We start from the raw sequence: 23,304 nt of genomic DNA, 5'->3' as shown, positions 1-23,304 counted from the left end.
GAGGATGATTTCAAGCCTGTAGCACAACCACAAAGAAGATTGAATCCAACCATGAAAGAAGTAGTCAGAAAGGAAGTGGTGAAACTGCTAGATGCAGGTATGATTTATCCTATTTCTGACAGTTCTTGGGTAAGTCCAGTGCAGGTAGTTCCAAAGAAAGGAGGCATGACTGTGATTACTAATGACAAGAATGAGCTGATTCCGACAAGAACAGTCACAGGTTGGAGAATGTGTATTGACTACAGAAAGCTGAACAAGGCCACAAGAAAGGACCATTTCCCATTACCATTCATGGATCAGATGTTGGAGAGATTATCTGGGCAGGCATTTTATTGCTTTCTTGATGGATACTCAGGCTACAATCAAATTACAGTCAATCCAGAAGACCAGGACAAAACAGCTTTCACATGTCCCTTTGGTGTTTTTGCTTATAGGAAAATGCCATTTGGATTGTGTAATGCTCCAGCAACCTTTCAGAGATGCATGCTTGCAATATTTTCAGATTTGGTGGAGAAGATCATTGAGGTTTTCATGGATGACTTCTCTGTATTTGGTGCTTCCTTTGATTTATGCTTGGAAAACTTGGACACCGTACTGAAGCGGTGTGTGGAAACAAATCTGGTTCTAAACTGGGAAAAATGTCACTTCATGGTGACTGAAGGAATTGTTCTTGGGCACAAAATCTCATCAAGAGGAATTGAAGTGGACAAAGCAAAAGTGGAGGTTATTGAGAAGCTACCAGCACCAACAAATGTCAAAGGCATTAGGAGTTTTCTTGGACATGCCGGGTTTTATAGACGCTTCATCAAAGACTTCTCCAAAATTGCCAAGCCATTGAGTAACCTCTTGAATAAGGATGCTTCTTTTCTCTTTGATAATTCTTGTTTAGAAGCTTTTGAAAAATTGAAACAAAGTTTGATATCTGCTCCTATTATTATTGCACCTAATTGGAATCTTGATTTTGAACTAATGTGTGATGCTAGTGATTATGCAGTTGGAGCAGTTTTAGGTCAGAGAAAGGATAAGGTTTTTCATGCAATTCATTATGCTAGCAAGGTTTTAAATGAAGCTCAGATAAACTATGCTACTACTGAGAAAGAATTGCTAGCTATAGTGTATGCACTTGAGAAATTTAGAAGTTACTTGATAGGTTCAAAAGTTATCATTTTCACTGACCATGCAGCCATCAAGTATCTTCTGACAAAACCTGATTCCAAACCTAGATTGCTCCGATGGATTCTCTTATTGCAGGAATTTGATTTGGTGATCAAAGACAAGAGTGGCAAGGAGAACCTAGTAGCTGATCACTTATCAAGGCTGGTGAATGATGAGGTGACCGCAAAAGAAAAGGAGATAGCAGATGCATTTCCTGATGAGAAGTTGTTTCTAGTTCAAGAGAGGCCATGGTTTGCTGATATGGCCAATTTCAAAGCTGCAGGTGTGATTCCAGAGTTCAATTTTCACCAGAAAAAGAAGTTTCTCAGAGATGCAACTCAATTTGTGTGGGATGATCCTTATCTCTTCAAGATGGGAGCTGATGGTCTGTTGAGAAGGTGTGTAGCCTCAAATGAAGCCAAGGATATTCTCAGACACTGTCATAACTCTGCTTATGGAGGACACTATAATGGAGAAAGGACTGCTGTAAAGGTCCTTCAATCTGGTTTTTATTGGCCTACCCTCTTTAAAGATGCTCATTTTCATGTTCAGAGATGTGATGAATGTCAGAGGTCAGGAGGAATAAGTAAAAGAAATGAAATGCCCTTGCAAAGTATCTTAGAAGTTGAGGTTTTTGATTGTTGGGGTATGGACTTCATGGGACCCTTCCCATCTTCATTCTCTAATGAATATATCTTGGTAGCTGTTGAGTATGTGTCTAGATGGGTGGAAGCAGTGGCGACTCCCAAGGCTGATGGCAAAACTGTTATCAAATTCTTGAAGAAGAACATTTTCAGCCGTTTTGGAGCACCAAGGGTCATTATCAGTGATGGAGGTTCTCATTTTGTGAATTCTCAGCTAGCTAAGGCATTGGAGCATTATGGTGTTAGGCACAAGGTAGCATCACCTTATCATCCGCAAACCAATGGGCAAGCTGAGGTATCTAATAGAGAAATCAAGAAGATTTTGGAGAAAACTGTGTCAAGCTCTAGAAAGGATTGGTCTCAGAAGCTAGATGATGCTTTATGGGCATACAGGACTGCTTATAAGTCACCAATAGGCCTAACCCCCTTTCAGCTGGTCTATGGCAAATCTTGCCATTTACCAGTAGAATTGGAACATAAAGCTTATTGGGCTCTTAAGTTTCTTAATTTTTATTTGAATCTTGCAGGTGAGCATAGGAAGAACCAGTTGCATCAGATGGAAGAATTAAGGCTCCAAGCCTATGATTCTTCCAAATTATACAAGGAAAAGATGAAGAAGTACCATGATAACAAGATCATAAAGAAAGACTTCAGACCAGGCCAACAGGTACTTTTATTTAATTCCAGGTTGAAGATGTTCCCTGGAAAGCTTAAAACCAAATGGTCAGGCCCCTTTGTGGTCAAGGATGTTAAGCCTTATGGAGCAATTGAGTTGGAAGATCCTGAATCCACAAGGACTTGGGTAGTTAATGGTCAGAGGCTAAAACCTTACTTGGGTGGTGACGTGGATAGACTCACCACTGTTCTTTCCTTCAAGGAATTTTGAGACTATACAGGCGTCGAGCTAACGACGTTAAACAAGCGCTTCCTGGGAGGCAACCCAGTGTTTATATAGATTTTTAGCTATTTTAGTAAGTGATACAGTGATTTTGTGAAGTTTCATTTAAATATGTGCTTTCATGTGCTTCACAGTTTTTGATTATCATATTGAGTATGTTTAAAGGTCTAGGAGTCAATAACTTGAAGTTTTTTTTGCAAATATACAGTTGTAACTTATGTTTTGCTTGAGAGCTTGGATGAAATTTGGACACAGTCAAAAATTTGTCAAAATATGCATTTAAGAATTGTAACATGTCCAAATAGTGATTTGACAGGTATATGAATGATTGGTTTGTATGATTTGAGCATTTTGCAAAATTTGGGGTATGAGGTTGTGAGCATCAGGTGAAAAATCAGTCCCTTTGAGCCATATTCTGCATAAACAGTAGAGATTTTCATTTCAACCCATTGATCAAGCTCAATTGTGCACCTAAATGATTATATGTTAGGCATTAGGGCAGTTTTAAAGTGAACTTGATGATTTTGAGATGCAATGGATGGGTAACTTTTCAAAGTGAACAAGTTTTCAAATCCTAAGAAAAGTGAGAATGATTTTTACTCATTTGTGTATTTCAAAGGTTTCCACAAGTTTTAAATGGCCTAACTAGAGGGTAGGAGTGTTTAGAAAGCAGGAAAAGTGAGAGATACAAAATCTAAGGTGTTGAGTTGTGGAAAAAGCTGTTAAAAGAGCATGTAAAGTGAGTTTTGCAAAACCTGTGATTTTTTGCATGAATGTTGGATCCATACAAGTTTCTTGCAAGCATATAAAGTGGTTTGACCATGAGAAAGATATTCAACATCATTGAAACTGAATTGGAGACATGCACTTGTTGAAAATTCACAGTTGCTTATGAATTAAGCTTTTTCCTTGTGAATCTCATGATTTTGGCTAGTAACTAATTGAAATTGAGTGTGTAACAGGTCTGAATTGAAGGGTGCAGCATTGAGAGATTCATGGAAAATAGTCAAGGTAAGTATTATGAATTTTAGTTGTGAAAGTTTTGAAAAAGAAAAAAAAAATTGGCAAAATTCTGAGTTCCAGTGAAAATCTGCTTCTGTTTTAAAACTGTAAAGTGTTTGCTTGGGCGAAGCTTTGAGCGAACTCTACCTAAGAAATTGCATTTTCTACTGGAAAAGGATTGCTTAAGCCAAGGTCTGGGCCAAGCAAAGTTCGCTCGAGCGAACTAATGACGGCTTAAGCCATCATGACGCCTATAAAAAGAAAAAAAAAGAAAAAAAAGGGAGACATAACACAGAGGCACCGATTACGATCGTGCTTCAGCTCTCAACTCTCGTTCTCCCTCTCACTTTCTCGTTCTTCCTTTGTTTCTCCATCAATTTTAGGGTTTCAATTTGGAATCAATTTTGGGAATCAATTCATGCTGGTTGGGTTGCTAAGAAATTATTCAGAAATTTGGACCCTTCTATCTTTGTTTCATGCTGGTTCCGTTCTAGTTATTGTTGCTTCTTGAAAAGAAAAAAAAAAAGAAAGAAAGAACCAACATTTAACTTGTTCGTACATGGTAAGACTCTTTGATATTATTGTATATGATTTTGGGGTCTTGAAATTTGTTTTGAATGGATTGATTGATTGTCATGCTTCATGAAATTGAATGTGTATATGAGATTAATTGTACGAAATATGATGAAGTTATGTGAATGAAACATGAAGTTTAGAATTTTCGCACACCACATGTTTGAAAAAAAGTCTCAATGATGTTGTGAATTATAAAAGCATGTGCAAAATACAATGCTTGAATTTTTGCACACCACATGCTTGAATTCTGGTTAGTTGGGGTTATTTCTAAAATAAAATCAAAGATCATTGGAGTTAACTGCTTGCTCATAAATTTGTGCAAAATGACAAAATGCTTTGAATTGAAAATGCTCATTTGTATAATTCAGAACTCGTTCTCCATATTTTTGAGCTTAAACTCACATGAATATTGAGTGTCAATTTTCAGGATGGCACCCCGAACAAGAAATTTGAATGTCAACTTGAATAACAAGAAGAGAAAGCAAGCTCAACCACCACCTGAACCATCATCTGAGTCTGCAACTGAGTATGAAGCTGAATCTGAATCGGATGCCTCTGAAGAAGAAAATGGAGAGGAACTTGTTAGGAGCGTAGACAACTCTATCCTTGATGAAAGACGAAAAAAAATAGAAGCCAAGTCATTCAAGGGGGAGAAGGCAGTGGAGCTTGCAGAGGGTGAGTATGAAGAAGAATTCAGGGCTGAGTTAGTGAAGAGGGAGTGGCTAAAGCTTGCCTCACCGCCTCAAGAGTACAATCCAAATATTGTACGTGAGTTCTATTTATATGCTTATGATCCAAATCAATCAAAGCACAAGAGGGAATCCAAGATTGGCAATATAAAGGTACCATTTGACAGAGACACTATCAACAACTATTTGGGGAAGCCTCTAGAATTGGAAGGTGATCAGTTGTGTGAATATCAAAAGAGGAAAAATTCTCCTATCAATGGATCTGGTGGATTCGCAAATGGTTCGATCCACAAGGACTTATGTATACCAGGTCGGCATTCAATAGGCAGCCACATTTTTCGCTCACGGATGACCACCCGCGCTCAAATTTGGATGAGTTTTGTGTTGCACAACATCAGTCCCTCCTTTCATGTCTCCAGTCTTGCTTTGAAAGATGCATATATAGTTTGGACCATCATGAAGGGACTCTCAATGGATGTCGCTCAAATAATATCTGATGAAATTTTAAAAGCTCCCAAGTTGGAAAAGACCACCATTGCTTTGCCTTTTCCATCTCTCATTACTCAGTTATGCAAGGCACATGGAGTTCTTATTCCGAGAGTCCCAAAGGAAAAGTTGAAACCGCCAATCAATGCAAAGTACATTGCCCGTAATTGCACTAATGAAGCAGAAGAGGTGGTCGTTGAAGCAGCACAGGGAAGCCAATCTAGAAGGAGAGCACCACCACCACCTAATCAGTCAGCTACTACAAGTATCGAGGATCCGATGCAAGCAATGAAAGAACTTGTGGAGCGGCTGCTCAAGCAAAATGGAGAGATGTTTGATAGACAGGAGAAAATGTGTACTAGAGTAGAAGAGCTGCATGCTAAACAGGATGACATGGTTTTGGCATTGAATCAGTTGCGTAGTGCTATGCAGAATCAGTTATATGTCAGATGGCCTGAGGACAGTCCACGTCCAGAGGAGGGAAAGAGGCATGGTGCTGATAGAGCTGGTGCTGGTTTAGCTGATGGAGATGGAGCTGATGCAACTCATGGATGATTGATAGAGCTGATGCACGCCATACAGTGTTCATTTTATAATTCTGTCATTTTATTTCAGTTTTAGTACTTTATCTTAGTTTGATGTTGGTTTTAGTAGTTGTTTTAGACTATGCTACTTTTTGGTTTGATGGTACTTGGTTTAGTTCTTTTGGTGTGTTGATACTTGGGTTTAGAGTTTTGTTTTCTTTCTGTGTTTGTCCAATGATGAAATTGCTAGTACTGGTTTGGTTTATAAATGAGCATGGGATCTGAAAAATCTTTCAAGTTGAGCATGATTTTGTGTTTTAAATCCATGATCATTGTGTTTTGCACTCACATGATGCCATGACATGATATTAATGCATCATTCACATGAGGTCATAGGCTCAATTTGTTTGAAAATGCTTGAAATCAGGGATATATACCTAAGCCATGCGAGGGAGTGTGACTAAACACTAGTGAGATGAGAGGAAGAGAGAATCATCATTGTTTTACAAAGCTGAACTTGCTTGAGTCTCTAATTGTTTGGAATTGCATGGGAATGAAAGAAAATGACCAAGGCATTTTGTTCTTTAGTGTAAATAACTACAAAGCCATATAACCTACCCTTATTTAGGAAATCACTTGGTTACCCCATTTGAGCCAAAAATTTAAAAAAATATTCTTGCTTCTTGTATATGATCCCAAGCTTAAAAGAAAAACAATGTCTCTTCCTTACTTTCTAAGTTGAGAGAGCATGCATGATTAGATTGTATATAAGTGTGCAAGTTGAGGGGAGTGGAGGCTATTAATATCTTGGTTTGAAATTATCAATTTCTCAATCTTGTGTGTAATAAAAAAAAATGTGTGTATATAAAAAAATGAAGAAAAAAGTGAAAAGCAAAAAGAAAGATTGAGAAGTTGAAAGGGAATGAGAGGGGTGAAGTGTGATACAAATGAAAAGAAAATGGTATCAAAAGAGAGAGTTAGTTGAGGAGAGAGTGGAAGGTTATTAGTTGTGATACATGACATTTTGTGCTCTCTTAGCTAGAAAGTGTTTGATTATCCAGAAAAACCAATATTCTTTTGAAACCAAGCCCCATTACAACCCTAGAAAGACCTTTGTGATTCTGGATTAACCATGCAGTTTAATGATTACTGAGACAGGTAGCAAGTTTGATTTATGTGATTCATTGATTGATTTGAGTGAAACACTTGCCCTTGATCTCTTGAAGTTGTTCAGCTGATGAAAAGTTGAGTAAATCCTTGATTGAAAAGTAGGAAATTCAAATTGTTCTTAGAATCTCATGTTGAATATGCTATTGTATCATGATCTTGGTAAATTGTTGTGGGCATCACATGATATTTTCTTAGAGAAGTTTGTTTTCATAAATAGGGAAATCATGCAGTGTGTAGTGTTTTGGAACCATGCTTGTTGAATGAACCTTGTCTATAGTTTTTTGATAATCGGTACCATTTGTTTGAGGACAAACAAAGTTTCAAGTTGGGGGGAGTTGATAAGTGTCAAATCTACTTAATTTTCATATCATTCTTGGGCACTTATTAGGGTTAGAAATGTGAAATAACTATCAAATTTACCCTCAATTGTGATGATATGGTTTACTAGAGGTCCTTGTAGAATTTAAGTGTTAATTATCAAATTTTGATGTAGGAATGAATTGGGAATGAAGATTTGCTTCAAAGAGGCTTGAATCATAAGAAAGCATCAAAGAATAGTGCTTGGCTCAGAAGTTTGCTCAAGCCATCTTGCAACAGAAGGTATTGAATGCTTGGCTCAGAAGTTTGCTCAAGCCATCTAGTAACAGAAGATTTTAAGTGTTTGGCTCTGAAGTTGGCTCAAGCGAATATTTGGTCGCTTGAGCGGTTGAAAGGCGATTCCCAGTTCTTCCTTCACGTTAAAGAAAGAGTTCGCTTGAGCGAACTTTGGACCGCTTGAGCGAACAAAGCTGTTATAAAAAGAACCCACCATCGTATTTTACAGGGACAGCGGAAAAATTAGGAAAAAAGACTACAGAACTCGTAGAACAAAGGTGAAGAAGATAGTTTGGACCTCTTTGATCATCCATCGACGTGGGAACGCTCGGCGGACATCACGGATCGTCATCATCTTCTTGTTTCTCTTTGTAAGCCTTAAAGCATCCATGGAAATGGATTGCTAAACCCTTTGTGTTGGGATTGGATGTAGTCTTTTAACTTGAATGTATTGACTTTGATTTCCATGTATAAATTCATGTTTCTATGTGATGATTTCAATGATCTATCTTGATCTTAATGCTAGTTTTAGAGTGATCAACTAGAACTTGATGTTAGATTTGATAAATTGGTGGAAACTACTTCATTGAATCTGAAATAGATGAGATCATCTATTGAATCTAAGGCCTAGGAATAGGGTTAGCTCAATAGTCATATAACACCTAAGTTTAATGCTACTTGCTTGCTTAATTATTCAAGGAATTGATGATTAGTTAGTAAGTTGTTGATCTCTTTCATGAGGGAACTATGAAAAAGATAAGATGTGGTGTGATGGAATCGAACATAGGACATGGTTTGTTTATGGAATCATAAGAATACTGAAGAGTTAATTGATGAACTCCAATTCCAACCGTTTTCTCCGCTTGTTTACAAATCATTTACTATTGCTTTCTTTTAATTTTGCAACGTAGCACAAAACAATCAACTAAACGTTTCTTGACTCTTTGCTTAAGTAATTTAGCTAGAGAACGGCATTGTATTCCAATTCCCTGAGGACGATAAAAACCCTTTACTATACTACAATTGAATCTTGAAAGGGATTCAAGAGTAGAGTGGTAAAAAAAACCTTTCAACATTTATATGAGCTCAGAAGGATATGGATTGCTTATTCTGTGGGTATTGTTCTAGTCCCAGCTAAATCCACCTCAATATCCTGAAATAAAAAAGGTACTTTAATATGATTTTGATTTGTTTTGTTGACACACTTTAAATAAATGTGAATGGAACCGTTCTTATGAAGTAGGATGAGAGTCCATTCATGTTTCACTTATATCCAAACATACACTATTACACTCATCGATCAAGAATATAATGAAATCATGAAGAAAACATGAATGCATATGGTCAGCTAACCTGCTCAAAATCCTTGTTTATAGTTTTAAGCAAATGATCAGATGGATTCTGGAGGGTAGGACAAGGAAAACCATTTGAATCGAAAAACTGCATCAAAATGAACGCAGAGTTAGAAGTTGAAAATCATAGTTAGAACTTAGAAACAAATATAAAAATTTCTGATGATGGAAAATTGAAATGGATTTCCTGAAGTCGAGAATCCCGACGTTCATGTAGTCACTGGATCTAAATCGTTCGATCTTGACCGAACGAATTAAATTTTCTGACATGTCTGTCGTCCTATCTAGATGAAAGATAGGAGCCAACGAATCTTAATTGTACAATTCAAATATCGTGAATTCGTGAATGTAGGGTATTCCTGACTGCAAGTAACCCAAATCCCTAAAACATGGGGCTAGTTCCTAACCTCAGATGCAGCAGAAGCAGGTCCAAAATAAACTGTACTCCCTGAAGATAGAAGGCAAAGGTTGTGGAAGAGTTGAAAAACTTCAGAACTAGGCTGATCAATTGAGGCAATAATAGTCCTCTGAATGCCATCTTTTTTATCCAGTGTAGAAATTCTTTTCATGACATAGTAGGAAGCTGCACTATCCAATCCACTAGTTGGTTCATCCAGAAACAGAAGTTTAGGGCGAGTTAGGATCTCTATGCAAATGCTCAGTCGCCTTTTCTTACCGCCGTTAATGCCTTTAATTCCCCAACCTCCAATTCTTGTGTTAACGACACCTTGGAGTCCCATTTCTCTGATTGTGAACTCTGCTCTCTCTTTCTTCTCTTCCTTGGAAAGGGAATCAGGCAACTGAAGTTTAGCTGAATAATGCACTGCTTCTCTAACTGTTAAGGTTGTCATTAAGGTATCATCTTGTGTCACATATGCCTGTGGTCACAATCACATAGATTCATATAAGAAATAGTTAATTGATCATTCATATGGGTACTCTCAATTTGTTTTTTGTTGAAGAATTTACGATCTGTATACCGAGGTTCCATAAGCCAGAGCTTGTTTGTTACCATTGATCAGAATCTCCCCTGTTTGTTTTGTGTTTGTGCTTAATCTACCTGAAATGTATATGAATTCATATCATCATCATTTAATTTGGAATCTGATGAAGAATTAAACTAGCATTATTAGAAAGAATAAGTGTTTTTCCCTCTCAAATTTTAGTATTTTACACACAGACCTTTTTGATAAATGAATTTAGGTAATTGTTTTTCCCACCTCCCTCTCATATGGTTCCATCTATCCCTTTTAAGTGCGTTAACATTGCACTTTCAAGTGCATATAAAAAAGGAAAGTGGAACTAGATAAGAATAACAATTACAATGAATCTAATTAGAACGGAATACATTTTTGGACAATGATATTTGTGGAATTTTGTAATTAGATGTCAACATAGTATGTCCTACGACACTTATACTAGGGGACCTGCCCCTGAATTATGGACGTGTGATTTAACTTTACTTCCCATTCGTAGGTTGAATATTCAACCATATTATTTACTGTTATTTAAGGTGCATTTCAAATTCTCCACCGCACGATTTTATTGGTGGAATAGAATTAGTACAAGAGCATGGGTAACATTTAATAACGAAACCGACGACTAAACAGAAGGGGACATAATATATAGAGAAAAAGTTTGATACACTAAAGTTTTTTACACCATCAACCAATTAAATTTTTTGATTGTTGAAAAATTTGATTTTTTATTTAAGTAAATTGAGTGACATCAAATCTTTAAAATTAATATGACATAAATTCAAACTATTATTTTACGTATTGTGTTTGGTAATTGCACAACAAAACACATTTATTTGAACAAAATTACAAATTTAATTACATATATAATCATGTCATATTTTAATTGCTAAATTAATGTAAAAAATAAACTACACAAAATTCATTTTTGTCATGTAGCAAATATATATATATATATATATGAAATATTTAATTTTTGAACCCAAATTTCAAATATTTTAAAACTTCTAAAATTGTATTGTATATCAAATTCGTACATCTTATTGGTATGGATAACCTAAATGATACTTGTTGAATTAAAATTTTCAAAGTCTTGAGTTCAAATCCTACTAATATTTAAATACCAAAAAAATCCGTACACCCTAAATATTTGAAAAGGTATGATGATTTAATGATTTTATTCATGTGAAAATTGAGAGAGGAACTAATTTTGCATAATTTTAATTAAATGTTAAGGGACATGATTAGCTCGAAAAAACTTTTTAGATGCTTCTTTTGAGGTGGGACGTGAGGATTTTCGTGGTCTTTCTCTGTTTGTGGGTCATGTGTCATCTTTAGCTTTCTTAAAGCTCCTCCAGCTTTGGGTGTGCCTCCCCCCCCCCCTTTCCTTTGAAGGATCCTTCTGTGGCGCAACTGGTTCCATTCTTGAGCAAGAGTGTTGATGAGCCTTTGTCTTGTACCAATCAGACAGATTTACTTTTTACGAGCGGGAGTCATTGAGTCAATGTGGGGAGGGCGAGGTGGCGCTTCTCCCCATGGGTATGGATATTAGTGGGGTTCCTAAAAGAGGGTGTGGTCGTCCTAAGAAGCTTAAGGGGGGTGTGCAACTAAGAAGGAGCCATATGTCGCAGGCCTAGGGGAAGACCAAGGAAGTATGAGAAGAGAGGTGGAAACGTGAAGGAGCTTGGTAGGGTTGCTAGTGGTTCTCTGTTAGCTGAGGACTCTGGATCATTGGAAGCTAATGAAGGTAATCAGCTGATGATTTTATCGGCAGAGCTTTCAGAGCCTTGTGGTGTCATGACTAGGGCGAGGAGTGCCCTTTCGATGGGGTTATATTTGGGAATGAGGTACCATTGTACAGATGAGACCGCTCTGAACTAGATAACGGTCCAAATTCGTGCTCGTGGGCTGTCTTAGTAGTGGTTGTTTCTTCTTTTTGGCGGTCGTTCCCGGTCGTTCCCACAATGGTTCTTCTGGTTTGCCCCTTTGGTTTGTTTGGGTTTTGTTGTGTCTGATTTTGTTGGGGTTTTGTGTCTCTGGTTGTATAGGTCTTGTTGGTTTTGTTCCTCTATGGGTTTTTGAGGGGTCGGTTGTGCGCTGACCGTGGGGCGAGGGATTAGTCTCACGGCTGTGGGGATACCTTGGTCAAGACCAAAAAAATAATGATTTTTTGTTTTCCAATGAAGCAAAAAAAATAACGATTTTTCAAAAAATTGAAACATATATTGGAAATTTAAAAAAAAAAGCTTTTTTAGGTTTAAAAGTAATATAAAAAAACTGAAATAATCACACTCTTAATATTTTAAAGAAATTCATTAAACTGATTATTAAAAAGACATATGCCATGAAGTTTTGAAAACAAAAGATTTCATTTTCGAATTCAAGTAACAATTGGATTGTGTTTGAATTCCGTTCTAAGGCAGGCTAGGCAGCAGAGCTTTATTGTGCTTCTGGATCCTCATGTGGACTTGGAACCGTTTCCCCTTACTGATGTGTTAGGGACTGCTATGGTTTTCTTTGTTGTGCTGCTGATGTGGTTTTTCTTTTTAACTCTTGTACCAAAAAGATAACAATTTTAAATGTATAAGTAATTTTAAACATTTTCAAGTAGTAATTTTAAAAAGTACTACTCCAAGAAACATGATTATTTAAATGTATACTATACCTGCTAAAGCATGAAGAAGTGTAGATTTTCCACAACCAGAGGGTCCCATGATAGCCAAGAGCTTCCCTGGCTTGGCATAACCAGTTAGACCCTGAAGAATTGGTTTGCTTCCATGCTTTCCCATGCACATATTTTCTAAACCGAAAAATTCATATCATAGCTACAAACACCTAGCCATGTGAATCCCAACAGCACCAGCTAATGACCACAAATCATGTTCCGCGATATCCCACACCAAGCCATATTCAAGATTGTATCAATTCCATTCCCCACCATTCCCGAACCCAGTTATCAAAGGTAACAAGCAATAAATTCAGCAGACCCAACCAAGAATGTTAGTTCTAGGTAATCTCCAAATTGATTTCTATTTTCTAATTTCAGCACACTTAAGACACAGAGAACAGATCATTAACAACATTAACCCATATCAGCTCACCCTACCACCATACCTCGAACCCAGATCTAATACCAAACCTTGATGCAAACCCCAGACCAAAAATCATATAGAACCGAAGGCAAAAAAGGGGGGAAGAAGAACGGCGATGATGCGAGCGGCGCAGAGACGATGAACGAACGACGATGAGGAGCAGTTTCTAAGTTACCGATTTTGAAGAAAATCCCGAGCTCTTCCTTTTTCTGTTCTCACCGATTTGAGGTTTCGTTCATCTCGTGCTCCCTCCTCTCTTTCCTCATCCAGTTCTTCTCCTACAGATTTCTTTCCCTCTCACTCTCCCTGTTCTTCGTTCTAATTAGGGTTCAAATTGGGGGAAAAATTGGGGGAATCAGGTAGGGTTAAAATTTGGGGAAAACTTGAGGAAGGTAATGATTTTCGTAATTTTTTTTTAAATGAATTGTTATTACACGTAGACGCCACGTCAGTTAATGAAGGGAGAATCGTTTGGTCAACTAACAGAACCAAATGGATATTGACGAAAAGGCATCAACGTCACACTTTAGATACATAAGGGAGCTTGACCGCACATTTTAAACACGGGGGGTATATATCGCACATTTATGAAACATCAGGGACCCAAACTGTAATTAAGCCTTTTTTCTATTATATTTCCTCTTGTAAAAAAATATTAATAAATTTTTAATGTAATTATTAAATTTTTCTTTCTTTTAAGTAACTCTTTACCATCTCTTCATCCACTCTATATCATCACTCCAAGTAATTTTTCTTTCTTTAATGTAATTATTAAATTTCATTCCATGAATGCAATTTGCATATAAGAAAAAAAGTGCAGCTAATCCGATGAAACGGTAGTTCATGTGGCTTGATGACCATTGATGATAGAGCATGGTCATGATCATGATGTTGGGGCATGGGCATGGCAATAGTAATAAGACAAAAAAAAGGACAAGAGGCAGCACCAGGCTTTTCCGTTTAGCCGCGCGCAACAGCATAACGTACAGCAGACACACACATTCTCTCTCTCTAGGTTTTCCCAATGGGATTTCTCCTAGTGAGGTTTAATGAGGCAAATCTTTAAGTCTAACCTCCTAGGGGCTTTCTTTCATTTACAAATTGAGATGTAATTTTTCACCTAACTTACATTGACTCTTTTTGTATTGGGTTGAAGTACCCCTTGTACTTAACTTCAATATAATTCATTACTTATAAAAAAAAAAACATTCTCTCTCTCCCTCTCTCCCTCATCATTCTCCATTCTCTTCATTCCACGTGTTGCTTGTTATATAGTAACCTCCACCCTTACTTATTTTTAATTCAATGTCAAGTTTCTTCCAATACTACTATAGAAGTATAAGGGTACAATATAAGGAATGTAAAATTCACGCACTGGGTAATGGAAAATGAATAATTTAAAAGGAAGGAATGTGATTGAATGATGGTGTAAAACTTCTTTACACCGTCGGTTCATATAAATTAATCGAGTAGACAATGCAAAAAATATGGAGTACAATTAATTTAGTTATCAGAAAGAATTAATAATGTTCATGGTTGGAAGATCATGATACACCATCATCATCCATCGCTCTTAATTTTTCTCATGGTTTAATTTGTATTTAGCAAAGACAGTACGTACCACGTTGATTCAAGTTTACCTTGTCATAGTTTGTTCCTCATCGTTTGTATTTAGCAAAGATAATACCACGTAAATTTCATATAAATCTACAAGAAGAAAATAAACAGGAATTCACGAAATAAAATGGTGAATTCACGAAGGGTTGCATAAGATGGACAACCTATGATTTCCGTGGCTGCGTTCTTTGATAACCCCATGGTTGCATAAGCTGGACAATGATTTCCATAAAAAAAAGGTGAATTTTAGGTTTTGAAATAATTATGAGGGGAAAAGAACTAAATTTAATGGAAGAAATTTTTGAGAGACCGAAATAGATGTGAAAATAATTTTAAGGACTAAAATCTTTGCGCTTTTTTTTAGGTGTCATTTTAGATTCATTTGTATAAGTTAGGGACCCAAAATATATTTATCCCTAAATAAATTAATAAAAAATATAAAAGTTCAACCAATTTATCTTTAATGTGATTGGTCCACCTAGACCATGAGTTATTTAACTCAATTTTTATCATGGGTCATTTAGACAACCCCTTGAAATAAATGGAAGAAGTTGAATTGAAATTAAAGACGGAGGGAATCTGTCTGTTTAGCGCTTTAGAGCGTGAGGCATTTAGAGTTTTCAATGTTTACTTTAGACCACACTATTTCCTTCAATGGATAAAAAATTGTTAATAATCGTGACAAATACATTTCAATACCCTGATAATTAAATTGTGGACAACTATCCTACGGTTTTAGCTGTGAAAATATTATCACACAAACATAAGTTGGTGTAAAATTTGACCTAGAGGATGTCAATGACGGACAATAGGTCAAGGTGAGGTTGGAAACATAAGAGCTTTTACATAATCACTGTTGATATATAACTACATGAGGAAAACCTAACGCAAGAATGGTCTCAATGTCTCGAATAACCTAAAAAAAACTTATAAGCTAAAAGAGGATTTGATGTACTCAAATTATGGGAGACGCCAAATAACTAGTCACTTACGAACTGTCTTTCTGCTCCTTTTAGACATGATGTGTCCCACTTTTCATAGCAATGAGAAAAAGGACAATTGTTTTCCTTTTATGTTCTCCTCTTCTTGATAATAATTGTTCAAGTTTTCACTGTTTGCCAGGTTAAACCTTGGATCAAAACAAGTCTTACTCCAGGCTCTGGACTTGTCACCGATCATCTACTTCAGAGGTATTTCATACTTATTAGAATATAATCCTGTAAATTGTATTATAACGTATTTTCCTAGAGAAGTGTGTACCAAATTTAAATTTGTTTTTTACTTTCTTGCAGTGGCCTGCAAAAGTATCTAAATGAACAGGGTTTCCAAATTGTTGGATTTGGTTGCACCACATGTATTGGAAATTCAGGGGATTTGGACAAATCAGTTGCTTCTGCTATATCAGAAAATGGTAATTGAAATATCATATTAAATATTATGTCTATAACTGAAGCTAATTTCTTTGCAATTCTCAGTTTTTCTCTTGACTTTTAGATAACCCCTTGATCATATTCTGCTTTAAATTACCTATACTCATACATGCAGACATCAGAGCGGCTGTTGTGTTTTCTGGGAACCATAATTTTAAGGGCCGTGTGCATCCTTTGACAAAAACTAACCGTCTTGTGTCACCTCCACTGGTTGTTGCTTATGCGCTTGCTGGGACGGTATGTATGCCTTCTTCATGTTTCTAATATATATATATGAAAGGTTTTTGGTTCATGCTTCTTCCATATTGTCTTATTTGCATGTCTCTTGTAAGACTAATTCTAAGATACTTAATACCAAAGACTTGGTCTGAAGAAACAAAAGTGTTAACTGTTAATTACTGGAGGCTCATTACAAGCATTGATATTTGTCTGTTGGTTACATAATTTCCACCCTCTTCAGTTACATCTGTTCAGCCTCGTTCTGTATGTAATGTATTAGGACTCATGCTGAGTCACATTCTTAGTTAACTTTTTGGGTTCTCAATTTCTCCTATCAAGTACTGCCTTAGACCTGACTGTTTGGATACTCACATCCAGAAGTCTGGATCTTGACTTACATTTGGCTATGGCTTTGGTAGTTCTGTTTTCTGACATCGAGTTTCATGTCACAATTTTTAGGCATTTTCTCCAGTCTATAAGCTTTACTTAGAACCTTGTTTTAGTTGGTTGTATGCATACTTTATTTAATATTCAATTCATGGTCGATGAAATTTGGAGTTCAGGATACATCAAAGATAATTTCTTACCTCCGAATGTTGTTAACATTAATCACTCACCTTTTGGTCAAATTTCCAGGTTGACATTGATTTTGAAAAGGAGCCAATAGGGACAGGGAAGGATGGCAAGAATATCTACTTAAGGGATGTTTGGCCATCCACTGAAGAAATTGCACAGGTGAATGATGTTCGCTGTTCTCCTGTTTATAAGCTAGCTTTATTTAGAACCTTGTTTTAGTCAATGTTTTAAATTGTGGCTGCGGTTGGGTTGCGAAATTGGGGACAAATGCGGGTTGAAACGCCTACAATTGGGTTGTGATGCCATCTCGGGGGCTTCAAAGCCCTTTATGTTTGCGGTTGTGGACCGCAATCGAAAAACCCGGGTTTTAGTTGGTTGTATGCCTACTTAATTTAATACTCTATTCAAGGTCGATGAAATTTGGAGTTTAGAATACATCAAGATAATTATTTACCTCTAAATGTTGTTAACATTAATCACTAGAGTGTGCTTTAAATGGAGTTGAGCCACTTATTCAGCGTTTCCGAAAATTGCCTCTGATTCTCTGCACCTTATATTTTCCCATGTGCTAGTTTGTAACACCCTTCTATTTTCAGGTGGAGATGGAGTACTTTAACCGTGGAGGCATACTTCCTTATGTCATCAGGAAATACTAGAGAGTGAGGCATGATATTGGAACATGTGGATGATTATTCAATGAAAGAGAAAAACTTACCTAGTCTTCGTTAACCATATGATATTTTTCGTTTATTCTCTAGTACTCTGAATCATCTATCAGTTTGTTATTTCAGACTCCATATTTCTCTTCTTGTATGACGTTGTTTGGAGGTCCACTCTCCTTAACTCATGTTACTTTCTGGAAGTGCTGCTAACAATGTGATAGCATTTGATGATATTTTCACATGTCACCTTGAGCACATGATCAATAAATTTTAAACAACCAAATGCTAAGCTTTTTTAGTAGTATTGCTCAATCACGTATTAATTATGTCCTGAAAGGAGCCATGAATATATAGTGAACGGGAGATTGATAAAAACTTGAACATCATATGCTAGAAGGGCACCCTGCTAAAAATAAAATCAGAATACAACAATAGAACATGTTCTTGCCTTTGTAATGTAAGAGGTTGGTGTCGGTGAAAAAGTATTTCTGTCATTTGGGCTATTGTGATTTATAGATGATAGCATATAGTGATACAATTTAATGTTTCTTAAATTATATTGCTTTTATTTTGTCACTTAGTAAGGATGACACCGCATAAAAATTACTTGAATCAGAATTTTCAAACAGCAAAGATGGAAGTGTATCAGCTGTGATTAAGTGATTTTCAACTGTAGTCTGTAGGTGTTTATTAGGAATAGCAAGAACTGTGGCATAACATGATTTTGACATTCGGCTGAAGCCATTTAAGTTGTTGAAAATTTGTTTAATGGATTCCATTAACTTGTTAGGTAGGAAGAAGAAACCAAATTACAGAAAACTAATTTAATAGATCAAAATACAGATGGATTTGTCCTTGACCAATCATCTTAATTTCACTGTCTATCAAACTTTAATTTCAAATGATTGGATTAGAGACCCTGACTTATTTTGTAAAACTTAACTTGTAAGGGATCAAAGTCTGGCAAAATACGGATAAACATCTTTTTTACTTTGATGAAGAACTCGAACTCAAATTTGCTGCTACAAATGATCAAATATCAATTGCAAGCGGTAACTGGAAGAACTAAATAAAGAGGGCGTTGAGCATAAACACAGTCAAGAGGAACAAATGGTTTAATTCATTGTTATAGATTATAAGATAATTCAATCTTGAGCTATTGAAATTGATTTGAAGAAACGAGACCACCCCACCGTTTCCCACTTTCTTAATATCATACAGGCATGACTCTTACTTGAGAAGCAGATGCTTGTCAAGATTTCAATTTGTAGTGAAGAATTTAGGTATTCTCTCCCGGGAAGAACTTGTTTGTAAACAATGCAGTTGGAAAAAAAATTGCATCGAATGCGGAGCACTGTGTCCGTTCTATAAAGATTGTTAGGTAGCGTTTGGTGACGGAACGGAACAGGACAGAACAGAACGGAACGGGACAGAACAGGATAGAACAGGACAATAATGTTTTATGTGTTGTGTTTGGTAACTCCAAGTCAATAGAACAGAACCATGATTTTAATTACATATATAACCCTACATGTTTAATATTTAATTGAGGAAAACAAATTGAACTCAATTGAACATTTTGCATAGAAACCGTTTGCTATTGCTTACTTCATGAAATAATCACTTATTTCTTTAAAATAATCACTTATATATTGTTTAAGTTGTTTCAGTATGCTATTGAAAAAAGCAGAAACCTAATTATCTATTTAAGCTATTTTAAGTGCGTTTATTTAGATTAAAAATATTGATTTTTAATTATAATTTTTTAAGAGATTTTCAGAAAAGTATAAGTTGATTCGTGTTCGACTACTCTAATTAAAATCACTTTTTTTTTATCTCCCCTCATCTATCATCATAGATTTTCATTATAAGCTAAAGTAACTGTTTCAAATAATTTGTTTTCAGCATCAGCTGAAACAAACACAAAAAGTGATTTTTCCAAAATAAGTTGAATTAAACGCATTCTAATTGGCTCGTTTATCATTGCATACAAAAACTGATTTTACTTTTGAAAAAATAATTGATTTTATCTCAATTAAGTTGATTCGTGTTTGATTACTCTAATTAAAATCACTTTTTTATCTCCTCTCATCTATCATCATAGGTTTTCATGATAAGCTAAAGTAACTGTTTCAAATAATCTGTTTTCAGCTTCAGCTGAAACAAACACAAAAAGTGATATTTGATTAAAAAAGTTATTTTTTTGATTTTAAAAGTGATTTTTTGATTAAAAAGTGATTTTTTGATTTTAAAAGTGATTTTTTGATTAAAAAGTGATTTATCCAAAATAAGTTGAATCAAACGCACTCTAATTGGCTCGTTTATCATTGCTTACAAAAAGTGATTTTACTTTTGAAAAAAATAATTGATTTTATTTTAAGTGATTTTTTTGAAAAAGTTGATTTTTATTTAACTTTGTTCTACAAATATAATAAGTGCTTTCAGTTTTATAAGTGATTTTAAACTGTTTAGATACATAAAATTTCAAATATAAATTAGGGGTATTTTTGAACTTGCAAAAGTTTTAAGAGAGTGTTCCGTTCCGTTCCCTTCCGTTCCACCCTTTTCCAGGGAACCAAAGTGTCCCGTTCCTGGAGTCTTTTGTCCCGTTCCGTTCCATCTTAAAAACACGACAAACACAGAACGGAACCCATGTGTCCTGTTCCGTTCCCTTCCCACCTGTCTACCAAACGCTACCTTAGCTTCCTTCATATTTCCTAAAATATTTGTTATTTTAGAAAATTAATGTATTTTAGAAAATTAATGCATTTCTTTTACACTTTTTTATCTATCCTCTCATTAATTAAATTTTATGTCACATATCACCTTTTATATTGACCAACCACAACTGTAACTCTTCACTATTCAGTACATTCTTCTCTTTTCTCAAGATTATATATTATTTCGTGTTACTAGAAATGAAATAAATAAATGTATTTTAGTCAAATACTAGTACCATTGTATCACTAATTGTTGCCTAACTCTTTGTACCATAACCTTAAACAACAATATTTATGGAACAAAGATAGTAATTGTTGCTCCCCCTACCACTTATTATAAGTTTTTTTTTTAGTTTTTTTTCCAAAATACAAGTAACTTTATAATATCTATGATGTATTGATTATTCTTTTCTATGTATACCCTTATAACATTAAAGAATTTAAACAAAAGATTAAATTTATTTTAAAAGTTTAATCTGCAATCTCCAAAGATCACACATGGTAGCATGATAACTAGTGGAGAATTTGTTTTATTTAATTCTAAAACAAAACAACCAATCCCAGTTACTAAATCAAACAAAACTCTACACTGCTGCACAAGGATTTTCTGCAAAAAACTTTATGTAAGAAGGTGGGTTTGAATCTGTTTACAATGGAATGGGCAACTGAATGGAATGACAATTGTTGTCTCGAGTTAATGTACTTAGAAAGGCAAGGCAAGTCTGAGATGAAAATTATTGGTGTGTTTTAATTTGAGAGTAGGAAAATGAGTTAAAACTGATTACATTTAATTTGTAGCACAGATAGGAAAAGTATGACTCATACCTTCTGTTGGGATTTTGGCTCATTAGAAAGAGAAAAAATTAGAAAGATTTGTTTCTGTTTTATTTTGGGTTAAATCTATTCAGTTTATTAGGATTTGATTTAAGGGGATTGTATATGGGTTTAAGAAGATTTTATAATGTTTTACTAGGGTTAGTAGTATCCTATAAATATGTAAACTCTGTAACCCTAAAAGTTGTACTTGGTACCACGTGCTTCATGCCACAAGTAATACAAAAGAGCTATAGCTACTCTATAGCCGCAGAGGTAGGCAATTTGGCCGAACTGCGTGACCAAAGATGTTGTGTGCTTTATCTGTGATTTCTCGCTCTACTACTTCGTGCAATCGAGGTGCTTGAATTCCCAACAAGCCGTATCAGAGCCGATGGTTCGTGGGACCATGGTAATGGCTGGACAACTTCCGCAGAGGGGCCGATGGTTAGTAACCATGGTAACGGTCGGGTAACTTCTGCGGAGGGGCCGATGGTTAGTAACCATAGTGACGGCTGATATCTTCCGCTGCGAAGGGAGGTCAACAAGGATTGCAGAAGACGTTGTGAGAGGAGAAACCGACGCATCTGAAAGACACGGAACAAGGTGGAGATCTGTCTACTTTCAAGGGGCAATGGCCACGTCAGGAAGGAGAAGTGGATGGATGCCAAGGTGGAGGAGTGAAGCAACAGGGTGTTGAGCATGGTGGAGTTCGATTGCAAGGTAGTGCGACTATTGACCATGCCAGTCACCAGTGACAGGTTCGAGCCGGGCTTGGACTTGTTACAAAGTTCTCGGTGTTAAGCATGAGGAGGAGTACAATCCCAAGGAATCGAAGTTCTGAAGACTGAGGCAGATATCTTCACAGGGTTCGAGAATTCTCCAAGGTCATTAGAAAGAGAAAAAATCAGAAAGATTTGTTTCAGATTTGTTGATGTTTTATTTTGGGTTAAATCTATTCAGTTTATTAGGATTTGATTTAAGGGGATTGTATATGGGTTTAAGAAGATTTTATGATGTTTTACTAGGGTTAGCAGTATCCTATAAATATGTAAACTCTGTAACCCTAAAAGTTGTACTTGGTACCACGTGCTTCATGCCACAAGTAATACAAAAGAGCTATAGCTACTCTATAGCTGCAGAGGTAGGCAGTTTGGCCGAACTGCATGACCAAAGATGTTGTGTGCTTTATCTGTGATTTCTCGCTCTACTACTTCGTGCAATCGAGGTGCTTGAATCCGCTACAAGTGGTATCAGAGCCGATGGTTCGTGGGACCATGGTAACAGCTGGACAACTTCCGCTGAGGGATCGATGGTCAGTAACCATGGTAACGGTCGGGTAACTTCTGCGGAGGGGCCGATGGTTAGTAACCATAGTGACGGCTGATATCTTCCGCTGCGAAGAGAGGTCAACAAGGATTGCAGAAGTCGCTGTGAGAGGGGAAACCGACGGATCTGAAAGACATGGAACAAGGTGGAGATCTGTCTACTTTCAAGAGGCGATGGCCACGCCAGGGAAGGAGAAGTGGATGGATGCCAAGGTGGAGGAGTGAAGCAACATGGTGTTGAGCAAGGTGGAGTTCAATCCCAGAAATCAGAATCAGGAATCTAAAGCAGCAGATCTTCACAGGGAAGTTCGGAATTCACCAAGGTGGAGATTGTTGAGATTTGGCTCATTATATTTTGGGCTAAAATCTTTAGTTTATTAGGATTTGATTTAATGTGGATTGTAAAAGGTTTTAACGGATTGTTATAGGATTTATTAGGATTTTATTGTAAAATAGAGATCAATAGAATCCACTATAAATAGGATAACAATGTAACCCTAAAAGTTGTACTTGGTACCACATGCTTCATGCCACAAGTAATACAGAGGAGCTATAGCTACTCTATAGCCTCATAGATAGGCAATTTGGCCGAACTACGTGACCAAAGATGTTGTGTGTTTTATCTGTGATTTCTCGCTCTACTACTTCGTGCAATCGAGGTGCTTGAATCCCCTACACCTTCCCATCATTTGCTTGAAGACCGCTGAGCATCATTTGAATTTATAAAGAAAAGCTAGACAAGAATTGGAAAAACCAGTAAAGGAGGTACCAGAGTTCACA

At 36.2% G+C, this 23,304-nt stretch overlaps 1 protein-coding gene across 1 annotated transcript; it reads right to left on the bottom strand.

Moving 5' to 3' along the window:
• Nucleotides 1-8,683: 8,683 nt before the first annotated feature.
• Nucleotides 8,684-13,525, bottom strand: LOC130710135 (ABC transporter G family member 1-like). Its single transcript, XM_057559292.1, has 5 exons — nt 12,733-13,525; nt 10,071-10,150; nt 9,498-9,968; nt 9,092-9,178; nt 8,684-8,891 (listed from the first exon to the last, which is right to left on the bottom strand). The coding sequence occupies exons 1-5, from the start codon at nt 12,860-12,862 to the stop codon at nt 8,844-8,846; spliced, it is 816 nt and encodes a 271-aa protein (XP_057415275.1). The 5' UTR covers nt 12,863-13,525; the 3' UTR covers nt 8,684-8,843.
• Nucleotides 13,526-23,304: the final 9,779 nt, after the last annotated feature.

Source organism: Lotus japonicus, chromosome 4 (genome assembly GCF_012489685.1).
Source record: "Lotus japonicus ecotype B-129 chromosome 4, LjGifu_v1.2".
NCBI lineage: Eukaryota > Viridiplantae > Streptophyta > Magnoliopsida > Fabales > Fabaceae > Lotus > Lotus japonicus.
This window is presented reverse-complemented; position numbering and strand designations above follow the sequence as displayed.